This window comes from Lontra canadensis, unplaced genomic scaffold (genome assembly GCF_010015895.1).
Source record: "Lontra canadensis isolate GAN:19392208 unplaced genomic scaffold, GSC_riverotter_1.0 scaffold15, whole genome shotgun sequence".
In the NCBI taxonomy this organism is placed as follows: domain Eukaryota; kingdom Metazoa; phylum Chordata; class Mammalia; order Carnivora; family Mustelidae; genus Lontra; species Lontra canadensis.
The window spans coordinates 13,862,952-13,882,742 of record NW_022631009.1 but is presented as its reverse complement, the minus strand read 5'-3'; the positions used below and the strand labels follow the sequence as shown (position 1 = coordinate 13,882,742).

Sequence of the window (19,791 nt, the reverse complement as noted above, 5' to 3'; positions counted from 1 at the left end):
ATCTCCAAAGAGAAAATACAATACATTGTAGAGTGTCATTACAGCATATAATTATGTTAATATTGAATAGCAATGATGTCATAAACATTACTCTTAATAGCAATACTAATAATAATTCTCATTGATTGAGGACTTGCTCTGTGCCAAACACTTTGCTAAGTTCTTTCTAGTTATTATTTAATATAATTTTATATTAAATTTGTCATCTAGGCATCAATATACCAATTTAGTATGCTAAGATTTGGAGGAGATAAATAAGCTGGAATTTGGCTGTTTGACTTTAAAATCCAAGTTCTTAATCAGTATACATTCTCTGAACAAATGTTTGTTGAGCATATATTATACAACAGAAATTGTTCTAAGTACTTAAGATATATCAGACAAAGAGCCATGCCCATAAGGGGCTTACATTCTAGTTTATCCCTAAAATTACATTCAAAATGCCAACTGTTTAATCTCAACTATGGCATTCTTCAAAGAATTTAACTTACCTTACTCTCTAGAAACATTTCTTATATAAAATTTACATTAACCTAGATCACAGGCTCTCCAACAGTTGCACATAGAGAAAATAATCTGGTTATTTGTGGAAAAGGTCTTTGCAGTAGGCCTAGGAATTTATATGCTCAATTAGTATCTCATACTACTCTTTGCATATTGAAGAATTCTGGTCTAGAATTTAAAAACTAGTGGACAAATCATGATCAATGCCTACAGTAGTTCCCTGATGCTGGTCACTTCTTATTGATCCTATACTCTGCTTCCACATCCATCTGGATACTTCGAACAAATGCAAACTTGCTCATGTCCTTCAGTGGCTCCTCAGGGGTCAGGATAACTAAACTAAGGTTGTCAGAAGTGTCACTTTGATATTCAAGGCCTTCTCTGGTTGAGACTCTACCCTTCTTTTTAATTCCACCTAACATGGTTCATCTGTTCTCATTCATCAAAATCATCCAGCAATATTCCTTTCATATCCATGTATATTACCACTTCTGTGCCCGAATCTTATTTATGAATCTTATCCATCCACAAAATAGTTAATATCTTTGTATGAGGGAGACACTACTAGGACCTGGGCCAGCTCTGAACAAATTTTACATTATTATTAAACATAAATAATACAGGTCAATTAATATTTGGATTTTATTTTTTCACATATATATTTGACTTGTGTTTGCACCTAAGTATATGTAAAGGTCCCCCTATTATTTTGTGAAGTTGGTATTAGTTTAAGCAAATAACAGTACTATTGTATGCTCTGCCAAAACATTTTACAGATAATCTGCAGAGATTTTTGAGTCAGAGCAAAATATACAATTAAGTCCTACTCAGGTTTTGTTGTTTTTCAATGACTAATAGAACCTGTGGTTAACAGTAAGTTGAAGGAAACCTCTAAAGCTAAATTATCATATATAAGCTTGTATTTTAAGACTCTGAGAGGCAGGCTAAAAGTCACTGGTGATAGAAAATTGTAGAATTTTTGTGTGGATTTACATTTCAGGTTACAGGCAGCCCACATGTGGGTGGGTTTCATCAGGGAAAAGAAAGATGGGAGGTCACCAATGGGAACCTGGGACAAGTTACCTGGGTGAATTTACAACCTTCCAGGTTTGACCATTTTCTCAGCCTTTCAGAGATAGACACACACTTGCAAAGCTAAGAAGGCTTTTTGTCAGTTCTCCATTTACAGTCAAAACTGAGACACTGTGGGGTCCAAGATCAGGTCTTCTTAGAGAGAGTTTCACACAGAAAGCCAAATTGTAATTGGAAAGTTGCTTGTTTGGTGAACACAGATTCAGGTGGGGGAAGAAGATGAACAATTCCAAAATTAAATAGCTGTGAGTCTGCAGGCTTGAAATCTCCACTCCTATGGGACTGGCTGAGTTTAGCCCACAGGTGCTCTTGGATGAGTGATGCTTATTCCAACTCTGATTCTTGGCTTCTCTATGATTTGTGATGACTTTCCTTATTTTTTTTTTAAAAGGTAAGTCAACCATTATCTCTATAGCAGCTTTAAGCTCACTGATGAGGAGATTCCAGAACACATTGTTTTCTACAGCTTCATTTTCAGCACAAATGTTCAGTTGATATTAAGTGAGTGACTATGTGATGGATATATTTCATACTTTTAACCTTTCACAAGAGGGTTATCGCTTAAGCCTTATAGTTTACAATGGTTTCTTTGTGTTACCATGGTAATTGGAATACCCAAATACAACTTTAGAAAGTAGAGAAAAGCAAAAGGAAGAAAATAAAAAGCAACCCAAATCTCATCTCTGAATACACTAATTTTGACATTATGGTGTATATGTACTTAGTCTTGTCCTTGTTTTTTCCCCACTCCAAATTGAAAATATTATCTAATATTACTTATTTTAAAATATATACATATGTGTGTGTGTATATATATATATATATATACATATATATATATATATATATTTAAGTATAATGTCTGATCATATTTCTATAAAATTTTTGGACAATGCACAGGAAGTTGCCCACAGGTCTGTCTCCTCTATCTCTTTAGAAGTAATAACTTACATGAGTTTCTCATCTTTCAAAACAATTTGTCTTCATGTATAAATACAAATGAAAATTAGATCATAGTCAACAGATTTCTTTATACCATGCTTTCCATATGTAATTGTATGACTATTTTTCCATGCCACTTCTCATTCTTCTCCAACATCATTTGGAAGCTACTGTGTGACTATATCATCAATTGTTACAAGTTTAAGGATGCTTTCATATATCTCTAAGTATGTATGCAAGCATGTAGAAAGAGGTGTAGAATAAACATCAACAACATCTTTTCCTGACCTTTACCTCTATGATTTTCATTATTGCTCTATGTTATAGTTGGTAAGTAGGAAGAGACATTTTTCCAGATCCTTTTAATCAACATTAGAAGCTCAGTCTTCTGGTTCTGGCAGCTCTTCTCTGAGTTATTACAGAAGCCTGACAACTGGTCTCACTGCCTTAAGTCTTGCTCCTTCCCTTTTGACCTAAAATCCATGCTCCAAAGTGGCTCATTCAAAAACCTGTATCTCATTGTTCCTCTACTATGGTTAAAACCCCTCAGTTGTTTTCCCAACACATGAGAGATAAAGTCCAGATTCCTTACTGTAATTTACAAGGACTTTGAAGATCTTGCCCTCCTCTACTTTTTCCCACACCACCCAACTACCCACAATTCTTATTGCTTATTCCCTGTCCATGTATCTGATAGTCCAGGCTTATCAATTACTTGTTCCCTTAAAACAACACTCTCTCACTTCTCTGTATATCTGCATGTGCTGTCCCCATTCCTGGAAGGTCCATTGTGCAATATATACATATATTAAGCCATTGTGATGTACACCTGAAGCTAACATAATGTTATATGTTAATTATATCTCAATGAAAAAGAAACAAAAGTAGAAAAGACCAATATTTAGAGGACTTTCACTGTACAAGACTGAGTAGAACTTGTAATTTACATACAGAGTATTCATTTCCCCTGAGTCTATATCCTTAGCATGTCATAGGGGAGCTTGCTCATGCTCTTCTAGGGAAGAGGCACCCATGGATAGGCATTTTCTATGAAATTGAGATAGGGGGAATAGAGATGGTGTTTCATAAAAAATAATTTTTCTCACACTATTTTAAGAAATTTACAAATGAGGACAACTATGCTTCTGTGGAATCCCACAAAGATTTTGGGAGCAACTATGTAGTCAAAGATAGGTCATCTGAATAGTCAAAGGGCTCATTCTTTCTTGGGAATTATTTAGATAGTGCAGAGTAGCAATTATTGACCAAAAGCCAACAATTCTAGCAGGTTATTTGATAAAGGCAAACTAAGAGCCGGCCATTCACTAATGCCAAGTATTTTTTCTAATTAGATAAGAAAATTTATTTGAATTGAGGCTCAAGTGGAATATTTAGGTGGTTCTTTTAAATAGTGGTTCTAATTTCTAATGTCTTTACTTTAATCATCTATGACTTCCTCTATTCTGCTAATGAAACTTCACTTTAAAAAAGAAAAGTTGATATACAGAAGGGCAAAAGTTGGCCTTGCATCTGAATATGGAGAAAGGAAACTTGAAATGTGAGTCATCAGAGAAAATACTGCCCCCAAATAACACCATGGGAATCCTGGACATCTATTTCTTGTGTTCATCTCATATAGATGCAGCTTGCGTGAAGGATGATGTGTTGGGAGATAAAAACCAAACGTTATTCCAGAGTAAAGTATTTGGCTTACGGACAGAAATATGGAAGATTTAAAAAAAAACCCAACCAAACAAACAAAACCTCCAAATAAGACAAAAACTCCAAAGAAGATGTGATCAAAAGGGCAGCCACAAAGTAAAATCATGGTATTCATCCTTTCAAACCCATTTTTCCTAATTAATGAGGATAAAAATCCCACATCTTCTTGCACGATTTGGTCATTGTCTATAAAGAATGTCAGCCATTATGATCTTTTCAGTTAGCATCTTTAGGAAAAATGAAACAGATAAGTACATTTGAAATTGGTCAAGATTCCCTAGTCATCCTCAAAGAAAATATATTCTTTTTTTCACTTACAAAAATTTATATAACCAGAAAGGCCAAATCATATTTTTTAATAAATGTAGGACAATTGTGAGTTCTTTTATGAAAGAATAGACTTCAAAATGCTGATACCCTATGAATCATCAGAAGTGATTCTATAACTTCTTTAAAATAGGCAGTCCAGGGTCGTAAGTCTGGTTTCTAAATTTGTCTACTTAAGAGACTGCCATACTTCTCACCGTTTTTACATCTTTACTGTATTTAGGGAAGCAAAAGTCTCTTTCATTACCCAAGGCAGTGGGAGTTGTATGTATGACAAATTGAAGTTTGGCCTTGGCTCTTTTAAACAGTAGAAAGACTCTCAGATATCTGAACTTTAAGGTCTTTCAGACTGACAAGCTGAGGAGATCTCATACAGCAGATTTCCATTCTGGCTCTGAGCTCTCTCCCTGCCACCATATGGAAATAGTTTGTCTTTCTCACAATCACTTGAAGAAAATACAAAATGACCCCCATGGTTTTCTTTCAAAGCCTAGTAGCAATGACTCAATCTGACAGAGTTTCCCCACACGGCTGTCTCTTGGTTGCTGCTGCTCCAGGGTTGACTCTGCTCTAACCGCCCTCCCTTTCTTTTCAAAAGAGCTGGGCACCATCAGCAAAGAGGGCTAGCAGAACATGTCTTTTCGAACTGAGTTTGAATCATACAGGTGGCACCTTCTGCTAAAAATAAAGATAATTTTCTCTTGCCAAACCACATATAGACAAAAGAGTGTTCTAGATTTTCAGCAAAATTAAGCATTTGTTTGGTGCTATAAAGGCATCATTGGGAAATATACAAATAATTAGTATTGTTGGAGAGAGGGTAAGAGAAAAATTCAGGAGATGCTAAACTGCTCAAAAATTTTAGTGGGAGAGACTAGCTTTGGAGGCTGTGGAGAACATGGACTCTTGGAGACGGATGAAGAGGATATTTTCAATTAAAGGGTTATGAAGTCCACAGCACAATTACATTTTGAGGTTATCTAACATAAAAAAAAAAAAAACAGATAAGAAAGAAAAGGGTTTCCATCAGTCATTTGAATGCTCTGGGAATGCCAAGTAAAAAGGCACGCAATGAACTTATTTGGATACTAATAATTTGAGGTAGATTTTTAGTCCTTTTATTGTATTAGTATTTGAAGCTAAAATTCTTTATGTTTAAAATGTCCTGTTTGTTAGTATGCAGAACTCTAGAGGAAACTACTAAGATTGGAAGACTTGAGATAAAGAAAAGAATATAAATTTATCTTAGAGGAGACTTGAATCCTATATTGGACTTTGCTAATATAGTAAAATTATCTTTAGCTAAATAATATTTTCTCTATTTTTTTCAGAATAACATCTTTGACACAAACATTTTGCTCTCTCTAGTTCAGGATTGCCCAAGTGCATCTTTTTCTTTAAATGATTTAGTCCCTTTCTCCCTATCTTCACAAGTCCAAAATGAACCATCCTTCAAGACAATCTCAAATATTACACAGGAAGCCTCCTCTCTTCTTTCTCCTCTAACTTGTCATTGCACAGATAAATTGCTTCACTTGTTGCACATCTCAATTTGCCCATTATTATTTATATATGTACTATTATTTATATATGTGCTTCTTTTTATCATTATTTATATATGTGCTTTTCCTTCCTTACCATATTGTCAGTCCTAATCAGTATGTATTCACATTTGTCATTTTTGTAAACTCCATATATTCTATACAAAACAGACATTCAATAAATATTACTGAGTCAATTATGAACTAAGAGTTAAAATTGTTTAGAATTTAAGTTTTACTCATCTCAAGAGATGGCTTATATGTAATACCAATTTAACTTTATAATTGAGTTTCATAATTCAAGCCCCATGGATATTTTTTTTCTGATTTGACATCAGAAAGGTCTACCTTATTTTGAGCCCAGATGCCTGAATAATGATCTTTTAGTTTAAATGTTTATTCTTTATAAATTAAAATTCCAATCTTTTGAGAATCCTGTTTCTCTTGCCATATAATAGGGTACTTTATTGGCTGAATCCAGCATGTGATCTTTTTTCCCTTTCTTTACCCATAATCGATACTGGGAAAAATCCCTGAAAAGATCACCCAAGGCAACTCATCCTGTAAATCCCATCCTTCCTTCCCAAAAGTCTCTTCATCACATTCTCTTCCTGAATTGGTGTCATTTGTTCTCAGCCAACATTGGATCATTGAGGAATCTGCAGAATTTCTATATATTGAACTAGCCATTATGCTAAGAAGGAGTGCATTATCTTAATTACTTTTTAGCTTCAGATGCCCTAAGTAGATATGTTATTCATTTCTTTTAAGATTTTATTTATTTATTTGACAGACAGAGATCACAAGTAGGCAGAGAGGCAGGCAGAGAGAGAAAAGGGAAAGCAGGGTCCCTGCTGAGCAGAGAGCCTGACGCAGGGCTCGATCCCAGGACCCTGAGATCATGACGTGAGCCGAAGGCAGAGGCTTTAACCCACTGAGCCACCTAGGTGCCCCAATGTTACTCATTTTTGAACATGTTTAGTGGATGATGTACAAGTGTGAAAAATGCTTGAGATAGTGATGGTCTTGGGAATCTGTGCTGATTGAGAAAGATAAATTTCCAGTTACAGAAAATGCAGCTCAAATGCGAGAAACTTCAGAAAATTGTCTCTCCCTTAATTTAGAAATATTAACGTAATGTAGGACTTTGTAAAATTGAGTTTATCAATCACCCAGGTCTCAAGCTCTTGACACTGGAAACATTGCTACCAGCTATCCCTGTTTCAAACTCAAGTAAAATACAGTTTTCAGTGTTTCTCAATGATGTGAAGACTGCCTGTGTTCAAAGCTCATGAGAAATTCTTCCTCTAAAGAAAACAGAGAATTCACATACTATTATTTCTATGCCTTTGCATAACGCTGAGAGTACACTCTATTCTGTGCATATAAAATAACTTTCATGAGATCTGTGATAATGAAACCATACTTCCTTAAAGTTTAGAAATACACATTGTACTAATTCCCTAGTTTTAGTTCTAAATAAAATAAAGTCTTCTAGTATTCATCCCCTTTTCTAAGAATACATAAAAAAAAATGAGTGCCAAGATGAATTACATGGAACCAAGACCTCTATAAAAAATACAAAAGGTCCCTTAAACATATTTCAATTCCCTTGGTGTCACGTGTGGCTGACAGAGTCAGCTCCAAGTGAGTGGCTCACTGACTAGACACCATTCTGGTGCCTAAAAGACCAGGTCTATGGCCATTTCAGAGAGTTTATTGGTTTGCTTTTTTACCAAAAATTAAGTCAAGACCTTGTTAAACTTGTGATTGAAATTGGTGATCTTTTTTAGTATAAGCAAGTTCAAGGGAGGTAGATCTGTTCTCATTTTAATTTCTGTTTAAAGAGCAGCAAGAAATTTTCTTTCCAGCATCCCCTAGGGGAAGACAGAAAGAGGGGAAAGGGTGAGTAGAATGTTGAAAACCATTGAGAGGCATTGTCTGAGGGTTCCCCCCCCCCCAAAAAGGAAATACTTTCTCTTGTTGTACTTGGATAATGTGTTGCTATAAGTTCTGCAAATAAGGCTCTAGTGTGCATAAGCAGATTCTTCAGTTGACCAAAATCATCACTGTGCTTATTGCTCTTCAAAATTAGTGTAAGTTAGTGTCCAAGCTCCTTATCATGGAACATGGCCCTCTGTTTTCTGTAGCACAGTGAACTCTCACATACAGTTTACTTGCTATTGTCTAACAAGGCACTTCCTTCTTCCACTTCTGCAAGTCCACCTTGCTCCTCATTGCTGGAATCTCAAGACTTTTCTCCTTCTGCCATCATCCTCCATACTTGCCTCAGGAGCACCCAGTCATATTTCACAAATCCCCAAGGATTTCCTCTATGGTCTTTCTGGTCCCCTTCAATCTCCTCCAGTGTATACCATCCATCCTCGACCCCAGCTGAATAGACCACTTTTCTTTACTGACCACTAGAGCCTAATTCTAAGCGTTGTTTTTTTTTTTTTTTTAAGATTTTATTTATCTATTTGACACAGAGAGAGAGAGATCACAAGTAGGCAGAGAGGCAGGCAGAGAGAGGGGGAAGCAGGCTCCCCGCTGAGCAGAGAGCCCGATGCGGGGCTCCATCCCAGGACCCTGAGATCATGACCTGAGCTGAAGGCAGAGGCTTAACCCACTGAGCCACCCAGGCGCCCCAATTCTAAGTGTTCTTATACAAGACTTTGGATGTGGAGCTGAATCACACAGAAATATAAGCAAAATTTAGTGGTTTTTTTTTTTTTTTCAGTTATTCTGGGGAGAGGATCCATAGTGCCATCATTTTTTTAAAAGGTCCACAATTCTTTGATTTAAAAAAAAATACATACCAAAACATACCAAAGCTGCAACTTTTGTTTTAAGTCAACTACGTCATGTTTTCTTCTGTCTTCTAAACTATTAGCATCACAGAACCAGAAAGCATGGGATCTCCTTTTAGAGTCATGAAAGTGTTAGTTCTGCATCAACATCACCTGGGTGTAGTTGGTAGAACTGAGACCTAGGTTCTATCCTAAGATCAGAATCTCTGGATATGGAACCCAGATATCTGCACTTTAAACAAACACCCAAATTGACTATATGGACACTGACATATGGAAACAGCTGAATCGTATTCGGGAAATATTGGCAACATGATAAATATTTCATGGCTAGCTGGCTGGACAAACAAACAAATGCAGACCCTGATTTCAAAATAATTATAACAACTTTTAAGAAAGTAGTTTTAGTGAAGTTATGTAGGTTAAAGCAAAACCATATCTGCTTAAGAAATAAAATAATTATGGATATTAGACAACTGCATGTTTGAAATTGTTATATTTTTATTTTTTCAAAAGATTTATTTATTTATTTATTTATTTGAGACAGAGAGAGAGAGAGCAGTGGGAGGGGCAGAGGGAAAGGGAGAGAGACAATTCCAACCAGACTCTGTGCGGAGCACGGAACCTGACGCATAGCTCCATCTTAGCACCCTGAGATCATGACCTGAGCCAAAATCAAGAGTCAGATTCTTCTGACTGAGCCACCCACGTGCCCCTAAAATTATTGTTTTTTAACAAGTCAAGGAAATACTAAATTAATGTTTCTTACAGTCAGCATATCTTCTAGATTAGGAGATGTCAAAGAAGCATACAACATTCAGAGGTAATTCTTCTGCTAAGGATACAGGTATACTTTAAGAATCAGATTATAAATAGGTATAAACTATTCACTGGATCTTTAATTGCATCTATTATTTTAAAGCAGAGTTCATTAAATAATTAGTTTATAACAATAATGTGACCTCCAAATTTTTATATAATGACTTCTGATCTTCGTATTTAGAAAATTCTCTCTACCATTGATTATAAGGTTATGCAAGGGAAAGGAAATTGTTTTTCATTGACGGCCTAAAAATGAATAAAATTAAAATCATTTATATATAGCTGTTTAGTTGAACTCCTAACTGAGCCACATAAGAAAAAAGCACTTTTGACTCTTTCACTAGAATAAACAGACCAGCATCAACACTGGCATTTGTGATGTTAGCACCAAGAGGCAAATCTAAGCACTTTGCAAATATTTTAAATATTTGGCTAAATATTTAACATTAAAGTTGAATGTTATGATGCTACTACTAACATGGGATTTGTAGTTGATGCATTTAATTTTGATACTGATACTTGGCATAATTTTTTAAAAAATGGTTTTAAGATGTTTATGGTTGAAATGGGTAAAGGCTCTTGAAAAAGAAGTAAGTCATTTAGAAAGAAAAATTATTGTATAAATTAGAGGGTAATAAATATTTCATATTGTCATTGTGACAATTTTGAATTTTCTATTCAAAAAGTATAATTAAATAAATCTTGTAATTTTCATTAAGCCCTCAGTTTGTTATTCATCCAAGATGAGTTCTATAAAATCAAGGTTTACTGTCACCTAGTGGCAGCTATCAAAATTGTAGGCAGAGAAACTAGTTCTCAGAGCCCACAGACTACTTACCAGTGACAACATAGCATCCTTTTCCAAGATCAGTTGGCCTAGGGAACAAGGTTTATTGTCTATTTTATTAATATTTAATTTCATTTGCTTGACATCATACAATACAGAAATTCTTGCATATCATTTGCAGGTAAATAAAAAAAAATAGAAGAGATTGGAGTTGAATAGATCAGGGAGATAAATCTCATCCAACCAATAATCCAAAAAACTAAAGGACTCAACAAAAATCATAGTCTAAATAAAGTAATATAATTCCCATATTGGAGAAATTATTTGAAAATACAAATAAAACCACTTAAAACCTTGAGTTTGCGATCCAGGCTAAAAATTCAAGAGGGTAGAAACTGCCAGGGGATTCCTTATATATTTTTTTTCTACCTTGATCAGTCCAGAACTGCTATAAAAAGTAACTTTCCTCTTAGTATTTCAGCACATCTGCTACTGGTTCTATCCAGGACTATTCGGCCCAGAGGATCACAGGAATGAAAAGCATTTCACTAAAAAGAATAAAATAAGTTCTGCAATACCTACAAAAATGCAAGGCTTAAATTTATGTGGGAGACTCAAGAGAATTCTTTTCAATCTACACTAATTTGCTTTGTCTTTGAAACGCATACATAACATGGGAGTACTTCAGTGATTGAGAAAACAAATAAAAAAAGGTTTTGGAATTGGAAAGAGTTCATCCTTATTTTCTCATTTTGCTTCTGAGGACCTAAGATGGAAAAGTGAAGTAACTTGTCCAAGGTCATTCAGAAAATAACTACAGATCCAAGTTTAGAATTCATGGCTCTTGATTCCCAATACAAGGTTTTACCCATTACATCAAACTCTTTCCCAATAAAGATGTTGGCCAAATGTATACTTTGTTAACTTTTGAAGAAGTATTTATTTAATATTATTTAAATATTTAGATATTTAATGGCTAAGAAGATATTTCTTGGCTAAGTTATTTTCAGTTTTTTTAAAAATGTGATTCAAACATTCTATTCATGTTTTCATGTGGAATCTCTTCAGAACAAGGCTTTAACATAGCCACAATCAGTTCTGCCCTGATGGTATCATTCCTCCCCAAGAAATAATATGGAGATAATAAAATATGAAGAGTATTTCCAAATTGTGCATCAATATTGTGGTAAGATTATAATGATAAGATGTACATTATAAATATTTAAAGGTTACAATTCATAGTTTACTGAGAGATTTTCTTGTTGGTTCAGAGGGACTACCTTTAAGCTTGTCATTATACTATGTGTGATAAAGGATTTACTAATCTAGCTAATACCATAAAAATAAAGGAATTAACTTTAGGGAACAAAGTATAACCAAGAATAGAAAAAAATTAACATGCAAAAGGGGAAAAAAAGAAAAAAATAACATGCAAAACCCCCTATCTAATAAAACATGTTCATTCAATAAACTATGCCTTTCTAATGAGGCTGAAAAGTTTTCATATTTTTTTTCTTTTTTCTACGTTAAAGTAGTACAACTAAATTTTATCCAATCTTTCTTTTAGCTATAATAATACAATACAACATTTTTTAAACTATGCTATAAAAATGTCTTAGGTGTTAGGAATGAAAAGTCCAAAGAGATATTGTAGTAGGTCCCCACAATCACTTCAACCAAAATAGATAAGATGTATGGGTTTTATACGTTATGATATTTTGCAAGAATTTTCTTTATAAGATTAAATATTCCATTGCAAAAATAAAAACAAAACCTTAAGTGAATTAAATTTAGTCCAACCAATAATGGGACAACTTGATTCTTTGTGCCTTTGGATGCGATAAAATGGCAAGTACAATACCATTTATACAGCATTCTTGTCAAAAAGATTTAATGTCAATCTCATCGGGAAAGAATAGTAAGATAGTTTGAGAAGGGACATTTTTGAGGAAAACTGACCTGGACTGTTTAAAAATATTTATGGTAGTTATGTGGTAGACTATTTTAGATAAAAGGTGACTAAAGAGATCACAGATATAATGAGTGAACCTGGACTGTGTCTGAAGCCAAATTAATAAACAGACCAAAATACCAGTCAGTAAAAGCCTTCTGGGACAATGGGGTTTAGATTTCAATATAGAAATATAATTAAAATGTTTTATTGAAACCAGTAAAAAATTTCTTGGGTATGATGAAAATTGAATTAAAAATACGTAAATACTTTTCATAGGTGCAATACAGTTATTGCAATACAAATTAGTGTATTTGTACAATACAAAGTATATTTACATACAATACAAAGTATATTTACATACATTTTCTGATTGGATCCTTGTAACTAAGTGGTGAGGATGATAGAAGAGAGGGCATTATTCTCTCTTAAAGATGAGAAAACTGAGTTATAAAAGTAATAGGTGATTTACCCAAGGTTTAGCTAGATTGTGCTACTGTCAACTTGATTAATCTGGGAACTATGTTCCCCAGAATTTCCTTCCTTGCATGGTTCCAAGTTAGAGTGAGTCAAAGAGGACTTTGTGTGAGATCCGGAAGGTGGAAGTGAAGCAGCATCCCAACTCAGACTATCAGTAGACATGGCAAAATTGCGTGGCAGTTCTCAGCTTCACCTTTTCCACCCTGCATCCGGTTTGCCTTCCCATGCTGTCAGTGGCTTCAGACCCACCAGATGCTTCATTGGTTAACATAGCTACACAGAAGTAACATCTTTCCTTAGGTCCCCCACTTTGTGGTCCTCCTCTGATGTCTGGACATGCTTGGTTTCTTGGATTTCCCTGCAAGCTCCAACTGGTCTACTGCCATGCTGGGTTTCAAGCATTTATGTTACGGAATTTTTTTTGATTTTCCACCTTCACCTTCCAGACCTTTACTTCCCCAGCTCAGCTCACAGTTATGTAAGGTGTAGTCTGTATAACAAATCTCTTATTTTCATAACGCTGATCATGGTTCTGTTTTTCTGAACACTGATACAACCAACGTGGTTTTATGGATTTTGAAGACATATTTTACTATTTAATAATTCCACACTTCAGATTCCTATTCCAAAGCACTTTCCAGTATTTCATAGCATCTCCCCCAAACTCACAATTAATCTGTTTTTTTAAGCATTTATTGTGGTGGTGGTTGTGGTTGTGTATTTGCATTTTAACTCTGATTATCAGGACCAAAAAGTTTTCATAGAAGTAATAGGTCACTGTAAGCCCTAAACTGATGTTCTCAGGAGACTGATACTTTGTCTTACCAAAGTATTTATTAGAGAGATCAAAATTTAATCACTTATCAAAGAAAGAAAGGGGCATAAAATAAAAAGGAATATATACGTAAAGGTAATTCTATTCTAGAAAATAATTTTTGAACTATAAGGAACTTTTATAAATTATTTATAGGACAGAAAATTGAGAACGAGAGATACGATAATGCCCATGGACATTCAAATTATTAAAGACAGGATCAGAAGAAACAAATTTTATCTGTTAGAATATGTGCTTTGAATATACTTAATTTTAGAAAGTAACTTCTGGATTTCCCTTTATTGAGGGATAGTCAAATGATGGGCAGTCATGAGATGAAAGCTCAAATAACTTCTACTTGTATTAGTACCCATGACCTTGTACCATGCCTGTTTTCTCATATGAAAACAAGGTATCTGGTGCATTCATGTGCTCACTGAATATTAGGTATTAACTGTTACTTAATATTTTGGCTAACTTAGGTATATATCTTGAGTTTTGATTAAAAATGGTTCATAAACTTGAGAAGCTTAGTAGTAGAAGAAAAGGGCAACACACACAGTTATTTAATAAATACTTATTAATGACTTGTAATAGAATGTGGGTACTAGATAATTATCCACAGACTGCTGTGGACCTCTGGGGAGCATAAAACATCCAAACTGGCCTGACAGTGAGGGTGATGCATTTCTCTGGGAAATCAGTATATGGAGATTTATAGGGGAGGGCTCTCAGGATCAATCCCCACGGCAGAGTGAGGAAAGCAGTACTGAACAGAGAGAGATGGGTTCACACACAGTTACGGTAAAGACCTCAGCTAATCCCATGTGGAATTCTGGAGCTGGGATGGCCCTTCAGAATTGTCCCAAATTGGGGCAAGGGGTCCATTATATACTCCTATCTTAGACTAGTCACTGGATACAATGTGTCTGCAGGAAGGAAGAATGACTTTGGGTGATGTGACTTTCCCCAGCCACAGGCAATGCTCAGGCAGGGGACCTCAGCTACAAGCTGTAATACAGCAATATTTCCAGAAGGTGAGAGAAGGAGGGCTCTTGTTCTGAAGGGAGACACAGCACACATCACAACACATACCATAATATGTACTGGGAAAAACTTCTTGGAATAAAGGAGAGCCTTAAAGATTTAGAAGTTGTATCCAAAGTTGAGTTTATGTGAGGGCTATAGATATAATAAAGTTACAGAAGGTTTAGAGAAATTGCAAGTAGTTTCTAGAACATAATAATGAGGGGGTATTTAGTTAGGTGAGGTTGTGGGAGAGTATATTAGTAATAGCTGAACACATAGGTAGGGTCAGGTCATAAAGACTTTCAAGTGACAGACTTTAATCTATAGTTGCTTTTTTTTCTTCTTTTTTTTTTTTTTTTTAAGAAAGGGTGATTTGGGGAGGAGGGCCAGAGGGAGAGGGAGAGAGAGAGAATCTTAAGCAGGCTCCACACCCATATGGGGCTCAATATCATCAACCTGAGATAATCACCTGAGCCAAAATCAAGACTTGGATGCTTAACTGACTGAGCAACCAAGGCACCCCAACCTATAGATAGTTGAACATTGTTGAAATAGATGAATAAGAGCGGAGACCAAAGTCAGATTATCTTTTAGAAAAACCATCCCAACAACAGTGTGGATGATATATTTGAGAGCATCAAGATTGGAGTCAGGAAAGCTATACAATAGTTTGGGTGTTAGATGATGAGGACCTGAAAAATACTACCTCTCTAGAAGAAGTATTTAATAATTTCACATTAATTGTGTGTTATCTTACATGATGTGTTTATCATGACATTCTCACATTATTTTTTTTCTTATTTGTATTCTCCTGGGTTCCATAGATTTTATTTTCTATCTGAGAAAATCATCTGGGGTTTCCTTGGAGGATAAAAGGAAAATATATATATTCTATGTACATTTGTAAGCTTATCTATCTATTCAACAACCCTTACTTTTATCAATATGTGTCCAGAGCATGAGAAAGTTTTTTTAAAATTAGATTTATATATTATGACCACAGCTATAATAAGGGTTTCCAAAATAAAATTTCTGTTAAGACAGAATACTTAACAAAACAAAACAAAACACCAAAAAACCTCTCTAAAAACCATCTGAATTTAATTTGGAAGAGGAAAAAATACAGAAAATTGAAAAATATAAAACAAAACCTAAAACATAACATGAATTCCATAGCTCTGCTTTTAGTTGAAATTTACTTGAATCTGAGCAGGTGAGATGACCAAAACCACAGTTTCTTTATATTCAAAATGTGTCTGGTGAGAACTACCTCAAAAATTCATTGTGAAGATTGAATGCCTAATGTGTTAAAAACCACTTCATAAATTATAAGACACTATACAAATGCTAGTACTTATCCTTTTAATGAATTATCACAATGAGACATTCCCTTTTCATTCAGAAGGAAGAGAAATAAGTGGGGGAAAATCAGTGGCAAAGCTGGACATCTGGACATCTAACTCAGGCCATGCTTAGTGTTCCTGGCTTGAGTGAGTGATGATATAGGTGGGGAGGGAAGTCACAAGGGTATACTCCCTTTTCAAGCTTCTGTTTCATTTTCTTTGAAAGAGTGAATAAGACTGTTTTACAGTGTGCTTATTTTCACTAAGTTCTCACCAGAACAGGCATTATGTTTTAATGAGTTCTAATTTCCCATTTGATGCCAACATGAATCTTATACTTAATTTCATGAAGAGGTGATGATTACAGACCTATTTTCTGCTGGGTCCTGGCAAGACAGAGAGCCAGAGCCACCAACTTTATTACAGCAGCATTACAGAGGAGGAACCACACCAAACTAGGTAGGAGTCAAACATTCCCGATTTAAGTCCTTCTCCTTCCTTGGGAAAACTGTTGCCTATTTCTGGATCTCAGCTTTCTTTTCTTGAGAACCCAGAGGATTGGAATTAAAAGTATTAAGTGCCTTCTGGATTTATAACCCTGACTCTCAAGGTTCACAATTCTCTTAAAAAAGAAACGTGGGGGTCTTAGAGTGTATGGCTCACTCTTTCTGGGAAGAGTTGCTTTCCAATCAGATCTGCATCAGATGATTGAAGTTCAGAATCATACAGTGAAGGAACAGGAAATGCTCAGTGTGGGTAGGGGGCATTCTAAGAGGAAGTAAGTGCTCCTTCCTCACACAGATGCCAGAATGATATTCATCCATGCACCCTGAAGCCTACTTTGGACTCTGACCATCTTCTTAAACCTGCCCACGCACTCTTTGTCTTAATACCACCCCAGCCTCACAAACACATGTGTGCAGGTGTGCACATAGACACACAGACACGCACACCTATCTACCTACTAAGAACTGAGAGACATTTTGGAAAAGAACCAAGGCAAATTCTTCAGAAGCCTAGAAAAAGACTAAGCTAATTATTTGCTAGTCCTATTGTCAGGCTGTCTGACATTAGCCAAGTTTCATACAGTTTCAAGTTGCAGGTCAAAACATTTACATAAGAGTACCCCTGATGTTTTACAGTGGTTTCTCTTGTTCTAAAACTCCCCAAATATTGACCTCCTTGGAAACACTTCTTCTTACACCCCATTGCATTTTATAAATGTCTCTTCTTTGGTTTCTTGAGTTGCCATTATGTACACCCTCATTAACCTCCCATGAGATGATGAAAACTCTTTAGATCCATTTCTCATCCCTCTGTTTTGGTGACATCACCACTGTTTGTTAAGAAAATGATTCTTATGTCTCCAAGGATTCAATCCCATGCATAATCCATTAAATGAGATGTGTTCATGAAAAATGTTGTAGATTCAAAAGCTACAAGAATAGTATGTCTCAAAAAGATATAAGCAGCAAAAACAGGTGAGCTACAAGATGGCCACACAGATTGGAAAAGGAGCAGAAGCTTTGGTTGCTGTCACTGCGTTTTGTTTGAAGCTATGTACCGACTCTTTAATCTACACAATTATGTTTGCAAGACTGATGTAGAGTAGCTACAATATGGAGAGTTAGAAATCATTGCAACATTAATTTACTGATTATGAAACATTGTCACACACAATTATTAAGGACCTGCTTTAAGTATTGCATTAATGGATAGTGATACAAAAGTAATGGAAATATATTCCCTGTCCTAAAGGAACGCTAGCCAGTTATTTAGTGACCTAGTTAGTTACAAAGCTGGACTGTGAGGTCTGGGAGACTAGCGATCTCATCATCCACTGCAAAATTAGCAGTGCTTAGTAGGGTTCCTGGAACACAGAATTAACACAGTAAGGGTTTGGAGAATGAATTTACCATACCACATTACTTGCTTAGCCATTTAAAAAAAATTTTTTTTCCTAGTGTACAAACTTGTCATTGAAAAAAAATCATAGATGTTAATAGGAAAGTATATAGTTTGTTTGTACATCTACAATGTTATATCATGCATGTTCATGCTATTATTTGAATTTATTTTGCCTTCACATTATTTGCCAAAAAATTCTAAATTATGCTCCACCTTATCTTTTATGGAAGTCATATAAAAACATAACATTTTACCTCTCCTTTGTCACTTTCAAAATAATGTGAAAAAATAATAATTTAAGAAAGGTAAATAAAGTGTCAGTAGAAATTCTTTTGATAGAAAGGGGTGCTTTTTTCAAGCCACTGAGTCTGAGTCAGTTCTCTGTCAACAATTTTGTACATGTGAATTCACAGCACCGATCTCATCACAGTAACAACAATAAGAACTTACGACAACAATAATATTGTGCTGGACTCAATTCCTCATCCTCTAGAAGCTAAGCCAACATCAAAACAACCCATCTGTGAAAACTGAAATTTAACGCTTTTAAGAAGTCTTTACTGAGTTTTCTGTATCACTACCATAGGCCTAGACAGCCTAATTTTCATCTTGAAGCATGATTTGTATCATTTCTGTCTTTCATACATTTCCACTGTAACTGGTAGGTGGTGAAGTCCAAGGGAGTTGAGCCCTGTATGGAAGGAGGACTTACCTGTAGTTTTGCTTTTCGTTTCCTATGTGGAATCTGTCATATTGTGAATAGGCTCGGTTTCCTTCCCAGTCCATTAACTCAATTCTTAGTGTGTACTGTCTCTGACTGGTTATGGCAAAAATAAACTCGTTCCCCAGCCAATATTCACCAGAGGGATTTCCAAAGCCCTACAAAAGGAGATAGAGATATGGTTGTTACCTCTTATCAGGTTCAGTATTAACTTCATTGTTAAAAAATAATACAACCTTCTTTAACAGTGAAGACCATTTTTCACATTTTACACACTTTTTTTCCAATTACTGACTCAATACTTTTCTGTTATGTTTCCCTCCACTGGGCCCTGTGAATTCTTATTACAGTAAAAGGCTGATAATCAAATTTGTGTAGGTAAGATGATTTCAGATTAAATGAATCTAATTAAGAAGTTTGACCAGTAAACACTTCTCAGTCACAGCTTGCTTTTGAAAATGTTTCTAAAACACTAGTTAATGGAATATTTTGAACATCACTTAAATGTTTTCAATGAATATTATCAGGGTATTACCAGATAAGTTATTTAACAAATATTATTATAGTTTCTTTTGTTGCTATTATTATTCAGGAGTCAAATTATACTTAGATAATAACTTAAACATATATTACTAGACCCTTGACTTTTCTAACTTTAATATTTTCATTTTTAAATATTAATAAGCAAACCTGTAAACCCAGGACTAGAGTCATTTAAACGCTTTACTGGCATGGATTTGGGTCTTGAGGCAGAAGGTTGACATGTAAGAGCTAGTGAGTGGACCTCCCTGGCTGCTTGGCCCCTGCCTCTTAACACGGCTTTTGTTCTCCACAGGGGAATCCCAATCATGGTTCTGAAGTGTTCAAAAACTGTTTCTTTGTGAGGGAAAGAAGTGGTCCCCAAAGAAAAGCCAATTCTTAATGGTTATGTTAGTAGTAGGAAAACTAGGAACCTAGGAAACTGCTGGCATTCTAGATTTGGGTATTCAGTTTCTGAA

The 19,791-nt window shown here is 35.2% G+C and overlaps 1 protein-coding gene across 3 annotated transcripts in view; it reads right to left on the bottom strand.

The window, feature by feature from the left end:
• The window catches only part of ANGPT1 (angiopoietin 1), a 245,133-nt gene that overhangs the window by 14,820 nt on the left and 210,522 nt on the right, over positions 1 to 19,791 (bottom strand). For all 3 annotated transcript variants that reach the window (XM_032858474.1, XM_032858472.1, XM_032858473.1), the window contains one exon: positions 18,785 to 18,951. In XM_032858474.1, coding sequence (XP_032714365.1) covers positions 18,785 to 18,951 — 167 coding nt within the window. The remainder of the gene's footprint in view (positions 1 to 18,784; positions 18,952 to 19,791) is intronic.